The sequence below is a fragment of the Amblyomma mixtum genome, chromosome 2, assembly GCF_055824585.1.
Source record: "Amblyomma mixtum isolate Tamu chromosome 2, ASM5582458v1, whole genome shotgun sequence".
NCBI lineage: Eukaryota > Metazoa > Arthropoda > Arachnida > Ixodida > Ixodidae > Amblyomma > Amblyomma mixtum.
Window position 1 is genome coordinate 222959666 of NC_143013.1, and position 22054 is coordinate 222981719.

General features: G+C 49.7%; 1 protein-coding gene across 5 annotated transcripts in view; it reads left to right on the top strand.

Moving 5' to 3' along the window:
• The first annotated feature begins 2693 nt into the window (after nucleotides 1–2693).
• LOC149362718 (uncharacterized) overlaps nucleotides 2694–22054 on the top strand; it is a 143477-nt gene continuing 124116 nt past the window's right edge. The window contains exons 1-2 of one of the 5 annotated variants that reach the window (XR_016289041.1): nucleotides 2695–4846; nucleotides 8482–8813. Coding sequence is in view for 3 of the 5 variants with exons in the window: in XM_089573188.1 (XP_089429314.1) it covers nucleotides 3598–4846; nucleotides 8482–8612 (1380 nt within the window). In the remaining 2 variants the exon portion in view is untranslated. Of the gene's footprint in view, nucleotides 7300–8481; nucleotides 14721–22054 lie in introns of those variants that run through there. The other 4 variants (XM_089573188.1, XR_016289042.1, XM_089573187.1 and 1 more) reach the window with 4 other exon arrangements.

Sequence of the window (22054 nt, forward strand, 5' to 3'; positions counted from 1 at the left end):
AAAGGGTTCAGGTTAAGGACAAGACAGCGTGGTATGGAAAGAAAACTGGTAGGTGTAACGTTAAAAAACCGGAAGAGGGCAAAGTTGATCAGGGAACAAACGCGGGTTAATGATATCTTAGTCGACATCACGAAGAATAAATGGGATGACAATAACTGCACAGGACAGCGTTAACTGGAGAGATATGTACAAAACCTTTGTCCTGCGGTGGGCGTAGTCAGACTACTGGTTACGATGATGATGACGATCATATGCAAATAAAAGGAGGGAAGTACGCAATAGGTAAAAAGCTACTTTATATTATTATAGCCGGTTACGCCGTCGCAGTGGCTCAGTGGTTATGGTACTCGGCTGTTGACCTATAAGACGGGAAGTTCGATCCCGAACGCGGCAGTCGCATTTCTGTAGAGGCGCAATGCTAGAGACCCGTGTACTGCGCAATGTCAGTGCACGTTAAAGAACCCCAGGTAGTCTAATCCGGAGCCCTCCACTACGGCGTCCCTCATAGCCAGATCGCGTTAGGACATTAAACACCAACGCCATAAACAAAACCAAACCAAAGTTGAACACAATTAACGTAAGAACAGAGCGGCGAACACACCTCAAAGGAAGGCCACCAGCCAATGGAGTCAATCGGTCGACACCATTTGCTGGAGAGCATCCTTAGGCAAGCATCTGCTACTTCGTTCTTGACTTAGTGTAGGCGAAGTGGCACTGGCTACCGGCCCCCATTCAAAGGGGATACCATAATATCAGAGTTCATGAATTTAATGGAAGGAACGTGGACCAAAAGGTTGTTTTAAATATGAAGACGAAGACGTTTCGGCTTCCATGCGGAAGCCTTGATCACTGGGCGGAAAGCCCAAAGCACGTCGCTTAAGTACGTTGCAGTAATCGCCCCAAGCATCTTGCGTACGTAGGCGGGAGATTGCCTGCGTTGTGGTTAAGTCTTTTTCCTGTTGTTTGGATTATTAGGGATTCCAGATATCGACGTGACAGCCAACACTTTTCTCTTGCGATGACTGGTGCTTCTTCCTAGGCACCTTCCTTCTTCCTGTGCGTCGCGGCTTCCACGTGTTCCGTAAGTGCATTAGATGCAATCCTCTTGTTCCTGACGTCGTTCTTGTGGTCCCTCAATCGTCTTTCAAAATTCCCGCTCTCGCCGATATAGCAGTAGTTGCAATCTGCGCAGGGAATCTTGTAGATGACGCCAGGAAACTTCTCTTTCTTTATCTTCTCTTTGACGGCAACCAGCTCGTGCCTCAGCTTGCACGTAGGAACATCAGCGACCTGCACACCGTAAGTGCGTAGAACGCGAGCCAAAGACTCGCTCACGCCCGGTACATACGGGATAGCGGCTCGGGCTCGGCAAAGGGGACCAACTGATTCTGACGGGCGTGATGACCGTTGAAGAACGGAATCTACGAAGTGCTTGGGGTAGCCGTAATCACTCAGTTCTCGGCGCACTTGGCGTAGGTCAGCAGCCCGATCGTCTGGCCTTGGGCAGATGTTTTTGGCACGTCGGACGAGGGAAGCCAGGACGCAGCGTTTGTGCCATCCGGGTGCATGGAATTAAAATGTCAATATCAGGGCAACACTGGCGAAGGGACCAATTATGGTTGGCTAATTGGAAGACTGGGGAAGAGGAAGCGAATGTTTAAAGCGCATTGCGAAATGTTTGCACCCTGTCGTCGTAGTGACGTGCCAGGTATTTCAGGGCAGCAGATCACTGATTTTTAATTTTTAAATATAAGATTTTTAAGGCAAAGAGAAGCTTTTGCGGCGTAGCTATACCAGTGCTGGTGGACGTAAAAAAAAATTACCGACGATTACGTTACTTCCTAATGCGAAATTTGAGCGCAGCAAATAAGCTGTTTCACCTTTTCGATAGTGAGTCAACCCCAGCTGCGGAGTTGGTTTCAGGGACAACGCCGCCGATGCCGACACAAACAATATGATACCCTCGCTTCCGCAGCGCTAAGAACCAGGTCTAGCCGTGGGAAGGTGGTCACGTATTCGTCGACGTGCCGGGGCCTACGTGAAATAACCGGCGCGTCGGCAACTGAAGAGCACCCTATCCGCCACACAAGAACAGGGGGGGGGGGGGGGACCCTTTCCTCCTCTTTCTGCATGGCGGCGACGGTGTTCTATGCAGTCACGTTATCTTGACTCTCTAGCGGCGTCAGCGGCATCAGTCGGTCGCTGCTAGCGCTGGGGGGATGAAAGGGGGGCGGAGCTGGTTACGAGGCCGACGACAACGCCGACGACGACGCGAAACCCAGGAACGGACGCCAAAGAGCTGCGCTCTAAAAAACTGGTGGACCATGTTAACTATTAAAGTGATCAACTTCATTATAATCGCAAACTTTTTAACTATTATCGACAGGAACCTGACTGCAAATAGAGATTTGTAGCTGGTCGCTAGCAACAGCGATCTTTTGTTTAGCGAGATTTATTGCGCAGAACATAAATGGGCAAAATTCTGGTAAAGGATGCCGTAAGGATAGAAGTAATGGACATCAGCTACCTGATTTTATGAAGTCCAGTAGTGAGCGATGGTATGGTCCCTGCATCCAGGCAATATATGAAGCAGGGTTGCGCGGTGAAAAAAAACCGCGGCCTCTCCCGTAACCGATAGTAGAGTAAGCATGAAATCTTTACGGGCATTACACGAAACGTACGCGGACACGACGAGAAGCAGGCCTGACAAGAATGTATATGCAGCGCGTTCGAAACTGTCTAAAGTGCGTAGAGGCGAAAGCGTTTTCCGCACCACTTTGCCTGTGACACTGGTGACGTCACCACTGGATTACGCCACACATAATTGATGAGAAAGTAATGACAAAGTACTAATTAGTGACAAATTACTGATTAATGACTAAATACTAATTAACTGCTAATTAATGAAGCTTAAGCTTCGCCTTTAGGAGTGAAACGCGACAGCGTGTTGTAGCGCTGCCAGGCAGCCCACGGAACGCCACCACCCGTTCGACGCGATGCTTGCCCTTTGAACGCGATGCTTTTCGAGGAAAGGAAATGGCGCAGGAATTTCCTGTCATCTCGGTGGACACCCGAACCGCATCGTCAAGGAAGGGAGGAACGCCACCACCCGTTCGGCGCGAAGCTACCGGCGCTTGTATGCCGGTCCTGTAGGAGGGCTTAGAGAGTCTCGTTAAATCTCGTTAATCTCGTACGGTGCCCGGATGCTCTCGTTTCAGTGCCCGGATGTTGGCTCTCAGTCTCAGTGTGACGTCACCACACTGCCGACAACGGGAGCTAAAAGCATTTCATGCTTAAAACCCGATGCCTTCATGTTTCGGAACGTTGTGGAGCGCGCGGAGCGAGTGGACGTACAGCGCATCGTCTCCGCCAACTTTTGGCTGGAGCCACTATTCCTCGGCCGGAACCCCGTCAACGCAGCCGCGTCTGTCTTCGCGAAGTCGACAGCTACCTGTGGACACCACTCACACACAGGTGGGGCAACATTTACGCATTTTAGGGCCGATCCTCACTTGCGTTTCGTGGCGACGGCGCTAGGCCTAACGCCTACGCCTACGCCGACGCTCGGCCGTGAGTGAGTCGCCCACCCATGTCAAGATGGCTGCCCAAAAAGTACAACGCGGCTACGACCCGGACGCCATGGCCTGGTCCGAGGTTCCTTCAGCTCCAACGCCTGAGAGTCCGGACTCTGCGCCCATCGAGAACCCGAGGCTCTTCAAACTAGTGGAACGCCGCTCCTGCAAGCGGGACGCCGCCTCCAAGAAAGCGGACGCCACGTCGGCAGGCCGCTCAAAACGGGACAACGCTGCTGCGCGCGCTGCAGCGCTTCACGGAGGGGCCCATTCTAAGACGGGACCCTATTGGAAACCAAAGCCACTGCCGCGTCTTCATCCAGAAGACATCGTCATCATACTGAAGCCCCAGGTGACCGTCGCTATCAGGGATGTCTACCAACATGGCGAGCTGGGAGCAGCGTTCGCGGCCTACCTGGGCGCCAAGGCCGCAGCATCCCTCAGCCTGCTCCCCACATGGGAGCAAAACCTGATCGTCGCAGGCACCAGAGAGCCGCACGTCGCGGACAAGCTTCTGCGGGATTCTCAACTACCATCACCGAAGAGCCAGCTCTCCATGTACGGCCAGTTGAAACTCACTGGAGACGTGTGCCGCGGTGTCATCACCGTGGCCAAGCACGAGACCAGTGAGTCCCTCCAAAACAAGATCCAGTGGCGTGCTGGAGAGCTTGCCGATATCCGCAAGCTTGGCAAATCCGACGTCGCGTCGCTCACCTTCGTGGGAAAAGTGGTGCCGCGATATGTGCATTATAACTCTGAGGTGACCCTTGTGCGTGCGTACAAGAGAACCATTCCGGCCTGCGTGCGGTGCGGCACTGTGGGCCACCGAGCAGACACCTGCCCCTGCCCGGATGAAAAGTGCGGCCTGTGTGGCCAAACGGCGCCGACCGTCGACGGAGTCAAGGCGCCGCATGAATGTACTCTGTCCTGTGCAGTCTGTGGGCAAGCCCACGGTACCAACTCCCGCGACTGCATGGGAAAATTCCGGCAGCTCAAGGTGTATGGCCCCAAGGCTAAACGCCCAGAGGTGCCAAAAAACCAGCGACCTGGCAAGCAGCCAAGTCATTCAAAACCAGGTGCCGGTGGCGGAACGCCGCGTGGTGCTCACGGCACCGACCACAAGACATCGTCACCTTCTTCACCGTCGGTGAAGCCAGCGCCCGGGAAGAATACGGCGCCTCCACCGCCCAGCGGCAGAGACACTGGCCACTTCCCGGCCCTCAAGACAATTGGCGCTGCCGACGCCCGGGCATCAGTGCCTCAACACGACAAACGTGAGCAGCTGGGCTGAGATCGCCTCCTCTTCCTCCCATCCCTCATCCTCCCCCGTAACCGTCTCCGCACTCGACGCGGAATACAAAAAACAGATAGACGTGCTCCGGGCACAGAATGAGCTTTTCCTCAACAAAATTCAAAATTTAGAGTCAAAATTGGCGTCCGCCGCACCGAGCCCGCAGAACTCGGACGCAATGGAGAGCGACGCGGAGAGCTCGCCTGCCCTCGTGACAGCCATCTCTGCGATGGAGCGCCTAACCTCTAAATTGCGATATATGATCGAGACCGCCATGGACCAGATCTTGACAAAGGTCATATCTGCCGTCCCCGCGGTGGTCTCAAAACGCATCTCGGACAACCCCCGCCTCCTCCGTCGGACGGGACCCATTAGGGACGTATACCGCCCTTCAAAATTCAACCGTCTGATTATTGATTCGGACAATGAGGACAGCTGCCCCGCTCCTCCCGTCATCACCCCCTTGATGGCGCATGTAGCTGGCTCTGAGGCAGCCAAACCCTCCCCCGCCCCCCCCCCCCCCCCAAGAATTTCAAATCATGGCGAGACACCTTAATCAAAGGAGTTCCGCCATCTCCAATTCGTCCATGTCAACTTCACTAACACAGTGGAACTGTAGAGGCTTTAAGGACCGCACTAAGCGGGCCAATTTCCGCCTCTACCTTGAAACTTTCGAGTCCTTACCAGCCGTGGTTGCCCTCCAAGAGCCAGGCCTGGGCGCCACAATTTCAAATTACACGACATTCCAACAGGATCCCGCGTCTTGTCTTCTCGTTGACAAAGACTACACAGCCAACCTAGTGGATCTCGACCTCCAACTAGAGTACTCTTATGTAATGGTGACCCTCCTACCAGTCCGCCGCAGGGACCCACCGTTGCATATGCTCAACGTGTACTGCTCTCCCAAACTAAAGCGAGTGACTTTTGCGGACCTCTTTAGCCGCGCGTTGAGAGTAGCGGGCCGCGATCCCCTGCTGATTGTGGGCGACTTTAACGCTCCCAGTCAGCAGTGGGGGTATCGCAAGGAGGAGTCGCGCGGGCGTAAGCTGGCGTAGCTTGCGTCCACGTTGGGCCTCACCCTCCACACGGACCCTGTCCACCCAACCCGGCTAGGAAATTCCGTGACACGGGATACGTGTCCGGACTTAACCTTCACTCGCAACATACGACACGCAGACTGGCTCAACACCGAGGAGACCCTCGGTAGCGACCACTGCATCATTAACACCGCAGGTTTCAGGTTTCAGGTTTATTTTCACATCAATTATGTGGGTAGCGGGGACAAAAAGCCTATAGAGGCTTGACACTACGCACAAGCCCCCTCAAGCGTCCCAGAACACAAGCCCATATCCCAGATTGGACGAAATTCAGGCAAAATTTAACTAACTTGATAATGCACCCATTTCCGCGCAAGGCTACACAGCATGGTCCCAACAGCTGCTGGCACACCTTTCCTCGCATGAAACACACATCCAGCTCTCAGAGGCGGTCACGGACGTGGATAACCACCTTCTACACCTCTGGGAAGCCCGTCGCAGCCTCGTCCGCCGTTGGCGACGCCAGAAACACAATAGAAAGCTTAAAGCTCGAATTGCCGAGCTTACCCAGAAAGCGGCAGAGTACGCGGCCCAACTCGCCGACTCCAACTAGGTAGATAGATGCAACACGGCCGCGCGACAAATGTCCAGCCGAAACACGTGGCGTCTCTTTCGAGCCCTAATCGACCCAACCCAAACACGAACCGAAACACAAAAACATTTGCACCGAGCCCTGCACGCTTTTCCTGGCAACACGACTCAACTGGCACAGAAACATCGGGACCAGTATCTGTGTACAGCCCAAGACCCCCGTGGATCTGCGTACTCTTATGCAGGCAGAGAGAACACGGAGCTGGATCAACCTTTCCAGCTCCATGATCTGCAGGCGGGTCTCGCCAAAATGAAACGGGGCACTGCGCCAGGACGGGATAAGGTCACCGTCAAGCTTTTGACGAACCTGCCCGACTTGGCATACCAGTCCCTCCTGGAATACGTCAATGCGATTTGGCGCGGGGACACCCCCCTGCCAATCGAATGGAAAACGGCTTTGGTCACTTTTATTCCTAAAGCTGGCAAACCAATAGACCCTTTACAAAAGTTAGCGCCATCTAGTGAGAAAAACATGAACAGCGCACGGCGGCCATGTTTGGTTCAGTCCGTCCGCGCCGCCCGGAGTACTCGGAGGACAGTTCACTGTACCCGGAGAGTACGCGCCAACGTGAGCCCTCATGGAACTCGTGCACGCACAGCGAGCTTCACTGGAATTCCCGCAAGTGATTGCGTCATTTTTTGGCATCACAACAGTCGGTGCTAGCACCAAGCTCCATTCGGAATGCCAGCATGTTGCTGCGTGCCTTTCTGCAGCCAGCGCAGCGTCGTAGACGCGCACGGAAACAAGGTGTGTATACGACCGTTCGTTTGCATTCTTGATCGGCTTTACAAGTGTCACTTGCAGCATGTCAAGCATTACGGCATGTACAGTCAGGCCGGAATGAAACGCGAACAGAGCATGTCAGGAAAACAAAATATTTTACCTGCGTACTTTCAGCTGAAGTGTACAACTAGCCTGATTCATGTGTCTGGGTAAAGGGCCTACTGAAATGCATAATCGAAAATAGGTTGTAAAGAAATATCTCGCTGCAAAGCAGAAATGTATGACATATGCGTGTTCGCGTTTCATTCCGGCCTGACTGTACCTCTGACTGGGAGATAGCTCATAGAACGCGATCGCGATCACCTGAAACAGCGAGGTTGTTTTGTGTGCAATGGAGCCTTGTGAACTTCACGAAAGCTTGTGCTGAGATGGAAAATGACACTGGAGAAGGAGCAATACATGTGTAACGAACGCTAAAGCTCGAATAGATCCGTTGGAGCCTGTTGTACGTGGATTGCATTCGCCATTCTCTATTTGACTTATTACAAGGGCATGATTACCGAAGCTAGTTTTCAAACCATTGTGTGAAATGGCCGTGCATTGTGCAGATGGCAAAATGGTTGCCTAGGGCGCCCAAGCTGCCTGTTTCACGCTACAAAAGCGCCTGCCAAAGCCGCGGCGTCCGGTAAAGCAGGAAAAAATGAGGCATCACACGTGTAGCGTCATGCTCACATCCAGCCCATTTCAAAAGATGTTGTCGCCTGATGACGCGTGCGAAGTCCGGTACGCGTCCAGAGCGCGCAGCTCAGGTTTGTAGTCTGTGGCTATGAATACTTGCCAGCGCGATCCACAAAATAACGAAGCTTGCGTTTCACTCTAGTGGGTTTTCTCGAATCCCATGATGGTTTCTTAGTTGACAGCCACCCGAAAAGTCAGTTCGTTTCGTAAAGATGACGATTTCTTGTTTATTTCCTCTTTTAGTAGACATTTCAAGCTTTAACCTCATATGCAAGAGCTGAAATGGGCGGCCTCGGGAAAAGGGAACTGTGCTGAAATGATAAGGAATTTTAAAAATCAGCTATCACCGCGCCATGCCTGCTTCGCGCAAGAGTTCGTGTGATCAGATTTTCCAGTATTGCTATAAAGTATAGCATCCACAGCTATAATGTGGTGCTTGTTGACAAAACCTGTTTATTATTTGTGCAGGTCTCCTTCCATGGTTTGCCAAGCAACCCGGCTTTGAGAAAGAAGTGGATTATTGCAATACGCAGAGATGTGGGGAAACACTTCACTATAACGCATCACACCACGCCTTGGCTCTCAAAATATGCCTCTAGCCGTCGCTGGCAGAAATCGTCAGGGACAAAAAGGTCCCTAGACCAGGAAAGGATTTCGCTTGACATTGAAAATCCGTTCCACGCACAGTACATTTGGCGACAACGTTACAAGCACGGACACAAAGGCGGGCACTGACGGACGGACATGGAGCGGACGGACGAAGCGATCCAAAGATGGCCGCCACCGCGGGGTCAAGCGAGGTCAGCGTGCCTGTCACTGTTACCAGACCTACTTTTGTAAACCCTCTATTGACACAGATAACCTCCGCCCCATCTCTCTCACCTCATGTGTGGGCAAACTAATGGAGACGATGGTGCGGGATCGGTTATCTACATATCTTGAAAACAAACAAGTCTTTGCGAGCACCATGTTCGGATTCCGCCCACACAGATCCGCACAGGATGTCCTCCTGCAACTCAATCGGGAAGTCCTTGACCCCCTCGAATGCCCCCATAATGACCGCGTAGTACTCCCCTTGGATCTTAAAGGGGCATTTGACAATGTAACACATGAGATCATACTCACTAACCTAAGTCACACCGACTGTGGCCTCAATACATTCCAATACATAAGCCAATTTTTAATAGATCGTCAATCCTACATTCGAATTCAAGATAGAGACCATGGTCCTTACCTACTCGGCACGCGGGGAACCCCTCAAGGCGCGGTACTTTCCCCGCTGCTCTTCAATCTGGCCATGATGCACCTGCCGGCCCAGCTGAGTGGTGTCGCCGGCGTGCAGCACGCCCTGTACGCTGATGACATCACTCTGTGGGCCACGCAGGGCAGCACAGGAGACATTGAAACCAGCCTGCAAACAGCGGCGACGATAGTAGACCGCTACGCCCGCCGCTGCGGTCTTCAATGTTCCCCTCAAAAATCGGAATTTGTGCACCTCCGCCCCTCACAGAAGTGCAAAACTAAAATATCTCTCTCTCTTGAGAGTGGTCCCATACGCGAAAGTGATGAGATACGGGTACTCGGACTCTACATCCACAAACACAGGCGGCCAGACACTACATTGGCCAAACTCCGTAAGGTGGGGGTCCAGGTGGGCCGCATGGTCCGCCGGGTTTCCAACAAACGCGGAGGGCTACGAAGTAAGGATGCCTTGCGGCTGGCAAACGCCTTCGTAACTAGTCGAATTCTCTATTCGACTCCTTATCTCCACTACGGAAACAAGAGGAGGACGCCCTTGAGGTCATCCTTCGCAAAATTGTTAAACGTGCCCTTGACCTCCCCATCACTACTTCAAACAGCCGGCTTATGGCTCTTGGGGTGGTGAATACTTTCCGGGAGCTCCGGGAGGCGCACCTTACAAACCAGTACACGCGCTTGTCGCTAACGGAGTCGGGTCGCCGCCTTCTTGCTCGACTCCATATCCAACACACCCCTCCAATGGAAGACAGGTTTCGCATCCCGGAACTGTGGAGACGTGCCCTCCACGTGCGGCCTCTTCCAGCAAACATGTCACATGAAGACCATAATGGTCGGCGCCTGGCACGAGCGGAAGCGCTAGCCCGATATTATGGCAACAAAACAGGTGTATACTACGTGGACGCCTCCGGCCCTCACCACGGGGGATGGTACACGGCCGCGGTAGTTCACAACAGCAACACAGTTAACGGCCTAACTTTCAGAGCCCGCAGTGCAACACAAGCAGAAGAGGTCGCGATTGCTCTCGCGGCCTCACATTCCAATTCAAAATACATAAACACCGACTCGCGAGGGGCCTGTCGGAACGTCGAACAAGGCTGCACTCCCTTCCTAGCCTATCGAATATACCAAAATTGCATACGCGATACGGACCCCGCACACCGTTACCTCATATGGGCCCCTGCTCATCAGGGGTTGGCAGGAAACGAGGCAGCAGACACAGCCGCCCGCGCGCTCTCTCACCGGGCTGTTTTCTCCTCCCCATCCGATCAGGAACCCGATTTTAATCCGGTCTATACATTCAAAGATATTACAACATATTATCAAAATTGTCATCGCCTTTACCCTAGCCCATGTAAAGGCCTGAAGAAGGCGGATGAGCGGCTCCTTCTCCACCTTCTCACCAATACATTGCTGTGCCCGGCAGCGCTAAAACATTTTGACCCCTCCTTTAGCGGCAGCTGCCCACACTGTAGTGCAGTGTCTTCTGACACTTATCACATGGTGTGGGCCTGCCCCTCCAACCCCGCTATTCCCCCCATCCCCAACCCAACCCGGGAGGACTGGGAGGCGACCCTGCTCGGTTGCCACGACTTACAGGTCGTACAAGCGTTTGCGGGTAGGCAGGCTGGAAACGCTGATTGGTCAAAAAAATATGACGTCATACGCGTGACGTCATAGGTCACGTGATATTTAATGATGTCATGTTTGGTTGGGGACAGGCATGTTTTCCCTAGATTTTCCCCCGCCACCGCTCGTCAGCGGACGGGGCTGCTCGCGAGGAGCCGAGAGGCGAGGAGGCAGCGTGCACTGCAGTGTTGCCTCCTCGGCGTGTCCCCGTCATGTCTTTCGACCCGCCGCGGTGGCTCAGTGGCTATGGCGCTCGGCCGCTGATCCGAAAGACGCGGGTTCGATCCCGGTCGGGGTGGTCGAATTTCGATGGAGGCTAAATTCTAGAGGCCCGTGTACTGTGCGATGTCAGTGCACGTTAAAGAACCCCAGGTGGTCGAAATTTCCGAACCCCTTTCACTACGGCGTCCCTCATAGCCTGACTCGTTTTGCGACGTTAAAACCCCAATAAACCATAAACCCATGTTCTTCAGTGCGCGCGCGAGATTAAAAAGCGCACCTGTCGCGCTGCGCTGTCACACTGCATGCCTGCTTCCGTGCATTTCTTGCGGACTCCTTTCAGTCATACTTAGCTATACTTTGACCAAAAGGCTGCTTAAACAGTTATTTCAAGTTTTATTGCTATGTATAAAGAATATGTTTGTAGCAGGTGCGTGAGCCCGAACAAAAGAAAACTGTTTTTATTCCCCTTCAGTATTCCTGCTTATCGAGACTTGAGTATTTATATGTTGCAGTACATCTTTTTTCAGGCATCACAACTGATGTTTCGATGTGTTTGGTACATATTCATCTTCAGACATTTCATGTCTGAAGATGAATTCCTCTAGCTGTTGCACAGAAGTCTGTAATTGACTTCATTGTAGCTTCATACTTGCACCATTTAAACTCTGCACATAGCTCTTTTTTCACAAAAGGAAATGTGATTAGGTTTCTGAATAGAGCTGTGCACGGGCCGCAATTTCGAACCCGCGCCCGGCCCGGGACTTAACCTACCGACAGGAAGCCCGGCCCGACACTGAAGGACCCTGAGCACGCTCGTGCTCGGCCCGACCTGCAAAGCGGCGACGACACAAAAAGAGAATTTCAGGAAAATGAGTTTATTTCAATGACATTCAAATTTTGACCTCGCATTCCAGATCACAGTTTGGGATTATACACAAGACACAACGCATAAAGGTATAGATTTATCACTCTAAATATGCAAGTTGTTCATTGATGATGGCTTGATCGAAACAAGAGCGGCGCTCTTTCATTACGAATCCTGCGGCGCTGAAATTTTTCTCGCTGCTTGAATTGGTGGCCGCAACGGCTAATACTTCCATAGCAAGAGAAACGCTATGAAGGGGAATGACAGACGTGGTGTCGTAAGCCATGGATGGCGTGCCACAACAGGAAGACTTTTTGACTTGTTAGAGTATAAGCGAGCAAATAAGCGACAGGGCGGCGCTATACTACGAATGCCGATGTGGCCGCGACGTCCCTGCTTGTACTATTCACGGGAAGGCACGGTGCTGTGTTCACTTTGCTGACAAGCGATTACGGCGAAACGCAGCACTGCGCCAGAATAGTACAAGCTGAGCCGTAGTGGAGGCGCCAGTGACATTCTTCTAATGCCTTTCATGTGGTGCCCCCCCCCCCCCCTCCTACGCTCTGGCCCGCGACTATTGTCCGTCTCCCCGGCCGGAACCTGCCGGGTAGGCGGACAAGAGAGAAGGCTGCCGGCTCTGCGGTGCGCTGCGAGTGGCGAGTGGAAGAATTTAACCTTTTCCCGATGTGCTGCTGCAGCGCTACTCCGTGACCCCGCGACCTCGCGTGCGCCGTACGCAGCCCTGCCTCCGCTTCCCAGAACCATCCTTTCTTCTTACAAGGCGCCCAAAACTGGTTGCTTTGCCCCAACGTTGGTACTTGCTAGAACGAAAAATGCGTTTCTAGCCCCAGCTAGCTTTTTTTTTTTTTTTTAGCGTTTGTACTATCCTCCCGTCCTTGTACATGCCCTCCTGGATGGTCTAGACACAAATCACTTCCTGCTGTGCATGCAAGACGCCCAGCGCACCACAGCCATATTCGCACTTCCACATATATGATACATGCTTTGCCCAACTTAGAGCCTTGGGCGTTTGGTTGTGAGTAACACCGTATGGCGCGTAATGCATTCCCATCAGGCAGAATTAAAATATGAGAAAATTCATCGCAAGATATATTTCCTTGTATTCTCCAAGTAAATTACTTCTATACTAACTCCTCCCTTCTGAAGTGACCAAAAGATAAAACAACTCAGCGTGTAAAAAAGGTGAATGCAAAAATACACTACTTTTGTGCAAAATTCACAGGAAGTGCACTTAAATTGCCACAAGTGCATGGCCAATTAAGGAAAAAAAAAACAAGGGCAAAGGACGGAGACGCACAACAGGAACACAGGACGACGCTGTGTTCTGTGTTCCTGTATTCTGTGTTCCGAGTTCTGTGTCCCCGTCTTTTGCGCTGGTTTTCTTTCTGCAATCGTGAACCAATTAACTCGCCCAGCTCTCCACTCTACTGGACCAATAAGGCATCAAGCTTCACAGTGCATTAGTGTTATATCTTACGCTACATATTTTCGAATTGTTTTTGCTCGGCATACACGTCTTTCATTTGCTTAGGAAGAAAGCAGCGCAGTCAAGAAAGTTACTCCCTCCTGCCAGCGAAAATTAAAAAAATGCGGTTTTTTCAGCGCCAGTATAAAATCTTTGCATGCTGACGGCATGTTGAAATTTTCGTTAATGCACCGTAATAATTATCTCATGAAGCCCCAGCTCTTGTGGCCCAGGAGTACGATGATTTATGGCAATATTTGGGGTGCATTTATGAGCCAAGTTCTTATTGCTCTAACGTTCTCCTAAGCAAATAAAACTGAAAATTGTGATAATTTTGATAATGCTTTATGGAGCTAACACTACCAGGACGTGGTAAATAAACAAAAAATAAATTCTTTGATAAAGGCCTGTACGCTGCTCTTGTGCTGCTCATTTATTTCATGCTGTCCATTTTCTCAGTGCAGTGTCTTCTTTGATATGCATATTTCTGGCTCATTACATACTTTGCTTCGGTTCACAATTCTTCTTTTAGCTATATTTCATCCACTTTCCTGCCATGATCTCTATTCAAACGTAATTTGTGTAATTTTGCTTTGTCCGGGCTCCTGCAATGTTCTAGTATATATGAATGATGTGAAGACCTGTTTCAAGCTGTTGCACTATAATTCAGTCTAACCTCCTCGATCACGATCACCTAAGCCTTTCCTTATCTGTTGCCATACTTTTTTATGGAAACACTTAAAAACAAAGCACCATGATCTATTTCAGTATTGTTTTATTTGCCGATCTAATTTTTTCGAAGATAACATGGGATACCAACTCCCCTTTAATGTCCCCGTTCTCGTCTCGAAGTCGCGAATTTTTAGATGTGCGCTCAGTATTCTCGTTAGTGCATTTGTGCTCACAAGGGACTATAACAGCCAACGCGGCTAATACGCTAGATTTAATCCTGACAAATCGATCTGACATAGTCTCACCTATTACATACCTGCCAGGCATCAGCGACCACTTGCTAATGCACTCTGACATTAATCTAGCCACTCCGAACACTAACAAAAAGAAAAAAAATAGTAATACGAGACTACAATGGAGCAAATTTTCAGGCGATAAATAATGAACTATTTTTTTTTATCGATGCTTTCCCATAGCTTTGGTGTCCGCAGCATTCAAACCAACTGGAGCATGTTCACAGCTATAATCACCCAACTCACAGAACAATACACTCCTGAACGCACTGCTACCACCCACTCAATAGCTCCCTAGTGTAATAATCACATTAAACGTTTATCTAACAAAAAGAAAGCCTCTACCGCATCGCAAAGTTCTCGCCAACTAGTGAGCGATCGGACTTCGTATTCAGCGGCTTCCAACATGTATGTTCAGGCGCTCAAAAGCGCTAAAAGCACTTCCACTCACATGTAACCACCAATGTCAAAAATTCTGGCGGGTCATTAATCCTTCCACCGACGATAGTTTTGCGTTATCTGACCCGTTAGGCGACCTCATCCCTTCCGACGTTCGCGTCACGATTCTTAACCGCGTAATCACTGACAACTTTACACCCATATCTGATGTATACATATGCCTACAACTCACCACTTCAACTATGTTTTCATGCCACCTATAACTGTTGCTCCTACTGGTGTGAATAAGCTTATTGATGGACTCAGTGTTCATTCCGCTCCGGGTTATGACTGCGTTACTTAAAAAGCACTGCAGCTTATTCGCCCATTATACTAACCAAACTTTTCCAGCATTGACCAGTCAACGCTGCTACTGAGTGGAAGATCGGAAAGGTGGTTACAGTCTACAAATCCGGCAGCAAAGCATCCCCTATTAATTATCGTCCCATATCCCTTACCAATACTTGACCCAAAATGTTCAAACATATAATATTCACCAACCTTGTTAACTTCCTTTCATTGAAGAACTTTTTATGTCAGCGCAACATTGTTTTCGAAAACTTTACTCTTGCGAAACACAGTTAATATAGTTTACACATGCATTGCACTGTATTCTAGACCTATCATCACTAACTGGCTGTATATTTCTGAATTTTTCAAAGGCTTTCGACGATGTATGTCACAACCTTTTGGCTCACAAACTAAAACATCTTAATATTGACTGTAACTTATTGAAATGGATTGAATGTCTACTTAATCGCTCACAATTAGTTATTGCTTACGGTTATAACACCTGTTTTACAGAGGTGTCTTCCGGAGTTCCACAAGGTTCAGTTCTTGGACCCTAGCTACTGTTCCTGATCTAACATTAATGATCCCCGCTCTCTTATGGATTCTCATATTCACCTATTCGCTGATGTTTGCGTCATTTTTAGAGAAATAACCAACACTAACAACCTTACATTACTTCAGTCAGTGGCGGTCACAGAGAGTGGTTTTAGGGGGAGCGGACAGACTGCTGTATATAAAAAAAGAAAAAATAGAAACAACGATTTTTCATTTTATTTGCACAAAAATTTTTTTGCGCTTTGTTATTGAAAAATAAATGGCGAAAGGTATAGACGTTATACCATTACTCAATCTTTGAATGTTAACGTTTACGCGAGCAATATTCATTTCGATACCAGGGGAAACGAGTCGACGTCTGAGATAATTGCCACGACATGTCCACTAAGGTCAAAGCACCTGCCCGGACATTTCACCAGTGGGGTTAGCGGCCTTCATTTATCAGTTCTGGGAAGTGGCTTAATTTGTTCTGCCCTCAGTCCCCAAGGCGGCTGGTCGGCGCTCCTTGTCAAGCCAGAAAGGGATGGTCCCCTCGCTTGCGTCGCTGTGTCCCTGGTGGGATAAAGACATGAATGGGTGGCTCCCCCCCCCCCCCCCTCCCGCCGACGAGGTTGTTGGCCACCGCAACCGCAGGTAAATGGCACCGCCGTCGCCGCCGCGCCGGCGGCATGGCAAGACAACGGTGGCGGGAACTTGATTACTTTTGTATTTTGTAAATAGTGTACAAAGCTCTCCCCTGTCCTTTCTTGCTGTCGCTCCCCTCTATACTTCTCCTTACTATCCTCTCCCTTTCCCTGTCGTTTCCGCCGGCTGCAGCTCGGGTGCTTAAGATATTAGATAGCAATTGCCGCAGCCGGCAACACTCTTTTGCTTCCTTTTTTTTAAAAAAATAAACCACTACCACCAAGGCAGGAACACGATACCTATCAACGTGTAGAACGTGGAATTGTGTGAAATAAGACAGCCGCTAACAAGGTGAACGTACAAAGCAGGGGACTACTTGACGAGACCGCCACTGACTTCAGTGCGAAGAATGGTGAATGCAGCTATATATGAACAAATGCAAAGTCATGCGTGTATCTAGAAAAACTTCCGTCCCACCTCACTACTACATCGATAACATTTCGTTGGAATCAGCCTCATCATATAAGTGCATCGGCGTCCACATTACTTATTATCTTAACTGGTCTCTTCATACCGAGAACATAATTGAAAATGCTAATCGCATGCTTTGCTACTTACGTCGCAACTTCTTTAACGTTCCTTCCAATTTGAAACTACTGCTTTATCAAACACTAATACGATAAAAACTCGAGCATGCAACACGTGTATGGCACCCTGCTCATGACTTCATTAATGATCTTGAGCTGGTGCAAAATAACTCTGTGCGTTTAATCCTTGTTAACTACAACCGCACAGCTATGAAGTCTAATATCTGCCTCCCATAACTGACATCGCGTAGAAAAGTGTTTCGTATCACCCTGTTCCACAAGCTGTACCATCATCCCGCTCTTCGTGATCACCTCATCCCCCGTACAATTTCTGTATCCCGCCGCATTGATCATGATCACAAAGTTGGAAGTATGTCATGCAACAGAAAATGCTGCTCGCAGTCATTCCTGCCGCGAACCTCATGCGACTGGAACCACCTTACCGCAGAAGTTGCCGGCACTGAAAATTACGAGCAGTTCCGCGTAGCACTAGCTAACATTGTATATTCAGGCGCTGTTTAATGTTCATGTAATCAACTGTATTTTTCTCTCAGTTTTAGTATATTTACCATTCCCCCTGTGTAATGCCACTAGCCCGTTGTGCTCTAAGCGGTGCGGGCCGGGCTCTATTATTTTACTTTCCTTTTAGACAAGCCCACCCTAACATCTGTGTAATGCCACTGGCCTTGAGGGGTAAATAAATAAATAAACAGAGTAATATGCAAGCCTCTCACACAACATTCACTAATATTTCTTTCTTTCTGTAATAACAATTTGTAGACAGCCTAAAGGCTCATATTTCACTGACGTGAAGGTTCATTTTTCAGTCACAGTTCCATACTGTAGAGCGCAGGATAGCGCTTGTGCTGCATAGTTATTCTTCTGTGTGTGTCATTGTAGGCGCTATTGTTTGTTTTCTCAAGTACTATGCACCGTGTATCCCAAACTGAAGTTCTTCTAAATCTTCTTTGATATTAGCAGTTGCAAATTCAAGCCTTCTGCAGGATTTGAAGGAGGCCCAAGGAGACAAGGACTAATTTTATGCATATGCAAATGTAAACAGCTAATCTATCTGTACTATTGTAACTTGCATTCTTTTTTGCTTTATGTGCTGTTCTTATATTTCGTGCCATAATGCTGAATGTCGTGATTCTTGTATGTATTATAGTGTAAATTGATACTGTATGTCTGCTGTCAAAGTGTTTTCTTTTTCTTTACTGTAATGCGCGATTGTAATGTTTATCTCTTATATTGTTTGGTGTACTTTCCATGTTCTTTTAAAGTACCAACTTGTTTTTCCTACGTTCAAAACTGTCATCTAATGGTCCCCTGGGCCTTGTCAAGCTGTGTGCACAGCTTTTAGCCCAGGGTGACCAGCGAGATTTTTCTGGTAAATAAAGTGCATTGACTGATTTATTAATTCATTGATATGCAACTTACAAATGATTGGAAATGAGGGGAACATGTGCACAGGGCGGAAAGCGCGTGGTCTGCCAGGAAACACTGAGGTGGCCCCGAGAAGGGCCTTTAGTAAGGACGACATCCGTTTTGTGCCTCTTCACTAAGCAGCGACGACACGGCGTGCGCAGTCCTCGTTTTGCACGAGCTGTCGAAGCAATCCTTGGTAAAAAAAAAACACGAGGGAACAAAGTCGTGCTGTGTATGCAGATGCGATCGCCTCGTGGTTCCATTCACGGCGAACAACCATCCGGCAAGCCTGGCTCTTTCGACGGATTCAGGAAACGACTGAAAAGAACAAAAGTAAGGAGCGAAGAAAGGTGCACTGCTTACAGGTTAGAACACAAAAACAAAGCTAGGCGCTGCACTCGGTTAACCCATTCAACGAGGCGTGGCGTGAGCTTTAAATCCGATTTCGACAAGGCGTGAGAAGTCGCTAAAGAAGCAAAGGCACACTGCACTGAATGAATGATATAGATAGACTAAGCGCAAGTCATAACTTCTCTAAAGCCACACTGCACTCGTTTAACCCTGCAACGAGGCCTAGCGCGGGTTCTGATGTCTGGCGCCGATTTCGACAAAGAGAGGGAACACGGCCGCGAGATTGATGCCCGCAATCTTCCAGGAAGCAATGAAGCGGCCCTGAAAAGGGCCGTTTGGAGCAGCTCTTCAACGTCAACCTACAGCGGCGTGGCGGCGAGCAGTAGGCCCAGCGTCCGCGGCGAACAATGACATCGGCTTCCGAGAAGCATATCCAGGGAACGACGCTGCAAAAAAAAAAAAAAGTTTCGTTACAAGCACCGCAATTTGGTGAGTCCTCAATGCACGAGAAAACTTGCGACAATGTAGTTCAGTCCTTACCTCAGGGTTGAGAATGCGCACCCCCGACAAGCGCGTCAGCGTAGCTGTCAAACGGCGGTCCTCAAAGCGCGCCTGATGCGGATCCTTGTAGTGCCGCGGCAAAAACTTTAAATACGAGCACGACACTAGCCACGTGCTCCTGGGGAAACGGCGAAAGCCGCAAGCAAAAACTGCACAGAAATTTCAGCTGGCTGTCGCCGCCGAGCGCACCACGCACGAACGCCATAGCTGCACACGCCTCGAAACGAGCGCGCCGAGGATCACGAAACGAATGCGGCATGCCCGCTCACCACGCACGCGCGGCGCGGCGGGTGCACCTAGCGATTCCCCAGGCGCTCTAGGGAGAGGTCGAGAAAGGCGCGCTGACGCCACGTCCGGTTGAGAACGAGGGCGAAGTCAAAAAACGTCACGGAGAAGCGCATCCCATCGACCAATCAGCGTTTCCAGCCTGCCGTCCCGCAAACGCTTCTGCCCAACAAGCCTTAGTCGGGCGCGCCCGGGCGGCGGCAACCGCCACTGGGGTCCCATACTAGGGACCTCCACCTAGTGTTTGTAAGGATCGGTCCCTTACGGGCTGATCCAAACATACCTCCTGTTCATTCGTAATAAATATTTTCACCACCACCTTCATTTGTCGGATCCTTGTAGGCTTGAGAGCAGTGCAGTCCCACAGTAAGTGGCGAATGTCGCCTTCGATGTCCTCGCGTTTACACATCGGACACCCAGGCCGAGGAAAGAAATCTCGGTACTGAGGACGTTTCCTAGTGACGGCAAATGCGAGGGCAAGCCCGATCCGGATCCCCCGAAGCCCAACCTCCTTTGCACGGCTAAGACCGCGGTTGAGGGTTACCGCACACGGAGGGATTAGAGCAGGTGTGCGGAGCCAGAGGTGTTCCTCTCTTGATAAAAGGACGGTAATAATAATACTAAAATATCAACCTGGCTACGCCCACTGTAGGAGAAAGGCCTCTCCCATGTCCCTCCAATTAACCCTGTTTTTCGCCAGTTGCGGCCACCGTATCCCAGCTGACTTCTTAATCTCATCCGCCCATTTAACTTTCTGCCGCCCCGAGAAGAAGCCGAGGCAATGATGAGCGTGGAGTCACAATGTGGGTTGCTAAATCTCCCGGGATTTTAGAGGTCCGAAAATCCTGTGGGACCCACTCAATACGTACTGGCTTTGGGATGCGTGCCGCAGGCCGGTGGATGTCCTGACATATTACTGGGGAGCGGCTAACACATCGTAGCAGCCGCACTGCTTGAAGGATGTCCCTGCGGATGAAAACGCAGGCCGCAGCGAGCATTGTTGTGGTGGCCACGGAGCAGAGTGCCGCTTGAACTGCAAGGAGCTCAGCACAAAAGGACGTAGGGAATTCAGTAAGCTGTATCCTAGAGGTTTATTCAGGGCAGGTCTGCAGGGGCAGTAGATTGCTGTCGTTACTACACAGGCTTGGGTGCTTGCGTCTACGTAGACAGCAATTAACCTTTCAGGAAGGAAAATATCTTGTTCAAATTTGTGGCGAATCAACGATGCTGAATTAGCAGATATTGGTCGGCGATAATCTGGTGGCTTTTTGTCGTTGAGCTGTGCAGTGTTCGATCAGTTACGTGCACTGTAGGGGACGCTTTTCCTGCATATGTTGAAAAAGTGCATGTATTTTCGCACGATGTTATCAAAAATTAGCTGAGCTATAGCGGCGACTGTAATCGCATTTTCTAAATTCTAAGAACTGATAATGCTATTACTGACGGCCAGCCACAGATATCTAATTTCAATGAGGTGCCTATCAGTAATAACTAAGGTGAAAGACAAGGATAAATTTAATCACTTTGCTAGTAACATCACTCCCCAGCTTTTAGCGTCCGCCAACACTGGTATTACTATGCCACAAAAAATTTACCTCTAAAACACTCTTTTAAAAATTGGTGAACAACTTCCCCGGAACACGTATATATAGCCAGAATAGAACACATGTGGAGAAGAGCAGAGCTGCCGCTATAATTTAGATCACAGACCGACTAATGGAGCAGCAACACAGAGTTCTGCTGCAGGCTATAGATATCCGATTCGTAATAGGAAAAATGTGCCCTGCGCGCCATGAAGTCTGTAGGCAAATCCCGAGGCAAGTTTGGCAGTTACGCCATCCTGTACACTGTGCCCATCACTCAGTTACCCGGATGAGAACTTTTCGCCGGCGGCGGACACTGTCGAAGTTCGTTACGTGCTGGAACAATTGTTGCACAATTTTCTGGACACCATCAGAACAGCAAAATCGATGAACGCTTCGAGATGCCACAGTTCTTGTCAGCCCGGTGCTCGATGGGGTACCGATCAATAAAATATCAGTTTTGCAAATGCAGCGTCAGCCAGTATACCTAGTGCACTTCTGCGTATATCCAGGGTACAAAACAATTTATATACGCGCTTAATGAGCGCATAGTCTAGAGGGAAAATGAACATCGGAATAAACAGTCTACGAAACACACCGAGGGGCTTCTGTATGCGCTTAATGAGCACGGAGCTTAATAACCTTAATGAGCACGGAGTATACAGAGAAAATTAACAGCTAAGTAAACTGTCTATAACGTCAATATGATTAATTTATATGATAGGTGCAACGTTAAGAGATCAGAAGAGGGCGGAGTGGGTGATAGAGCAAACGGGGGTTAATGATATCCTAGTTGTAATGAAATATAAGAAGTGGGCTTGGGCAGGGCATGTAATGCGAAGGCAAGGTAACCGTTGGTCCTTAAGGGTAACGGAGTGGGTTCCAAGAGAAGGCAAGCCTAGCTGAGGGCGGCA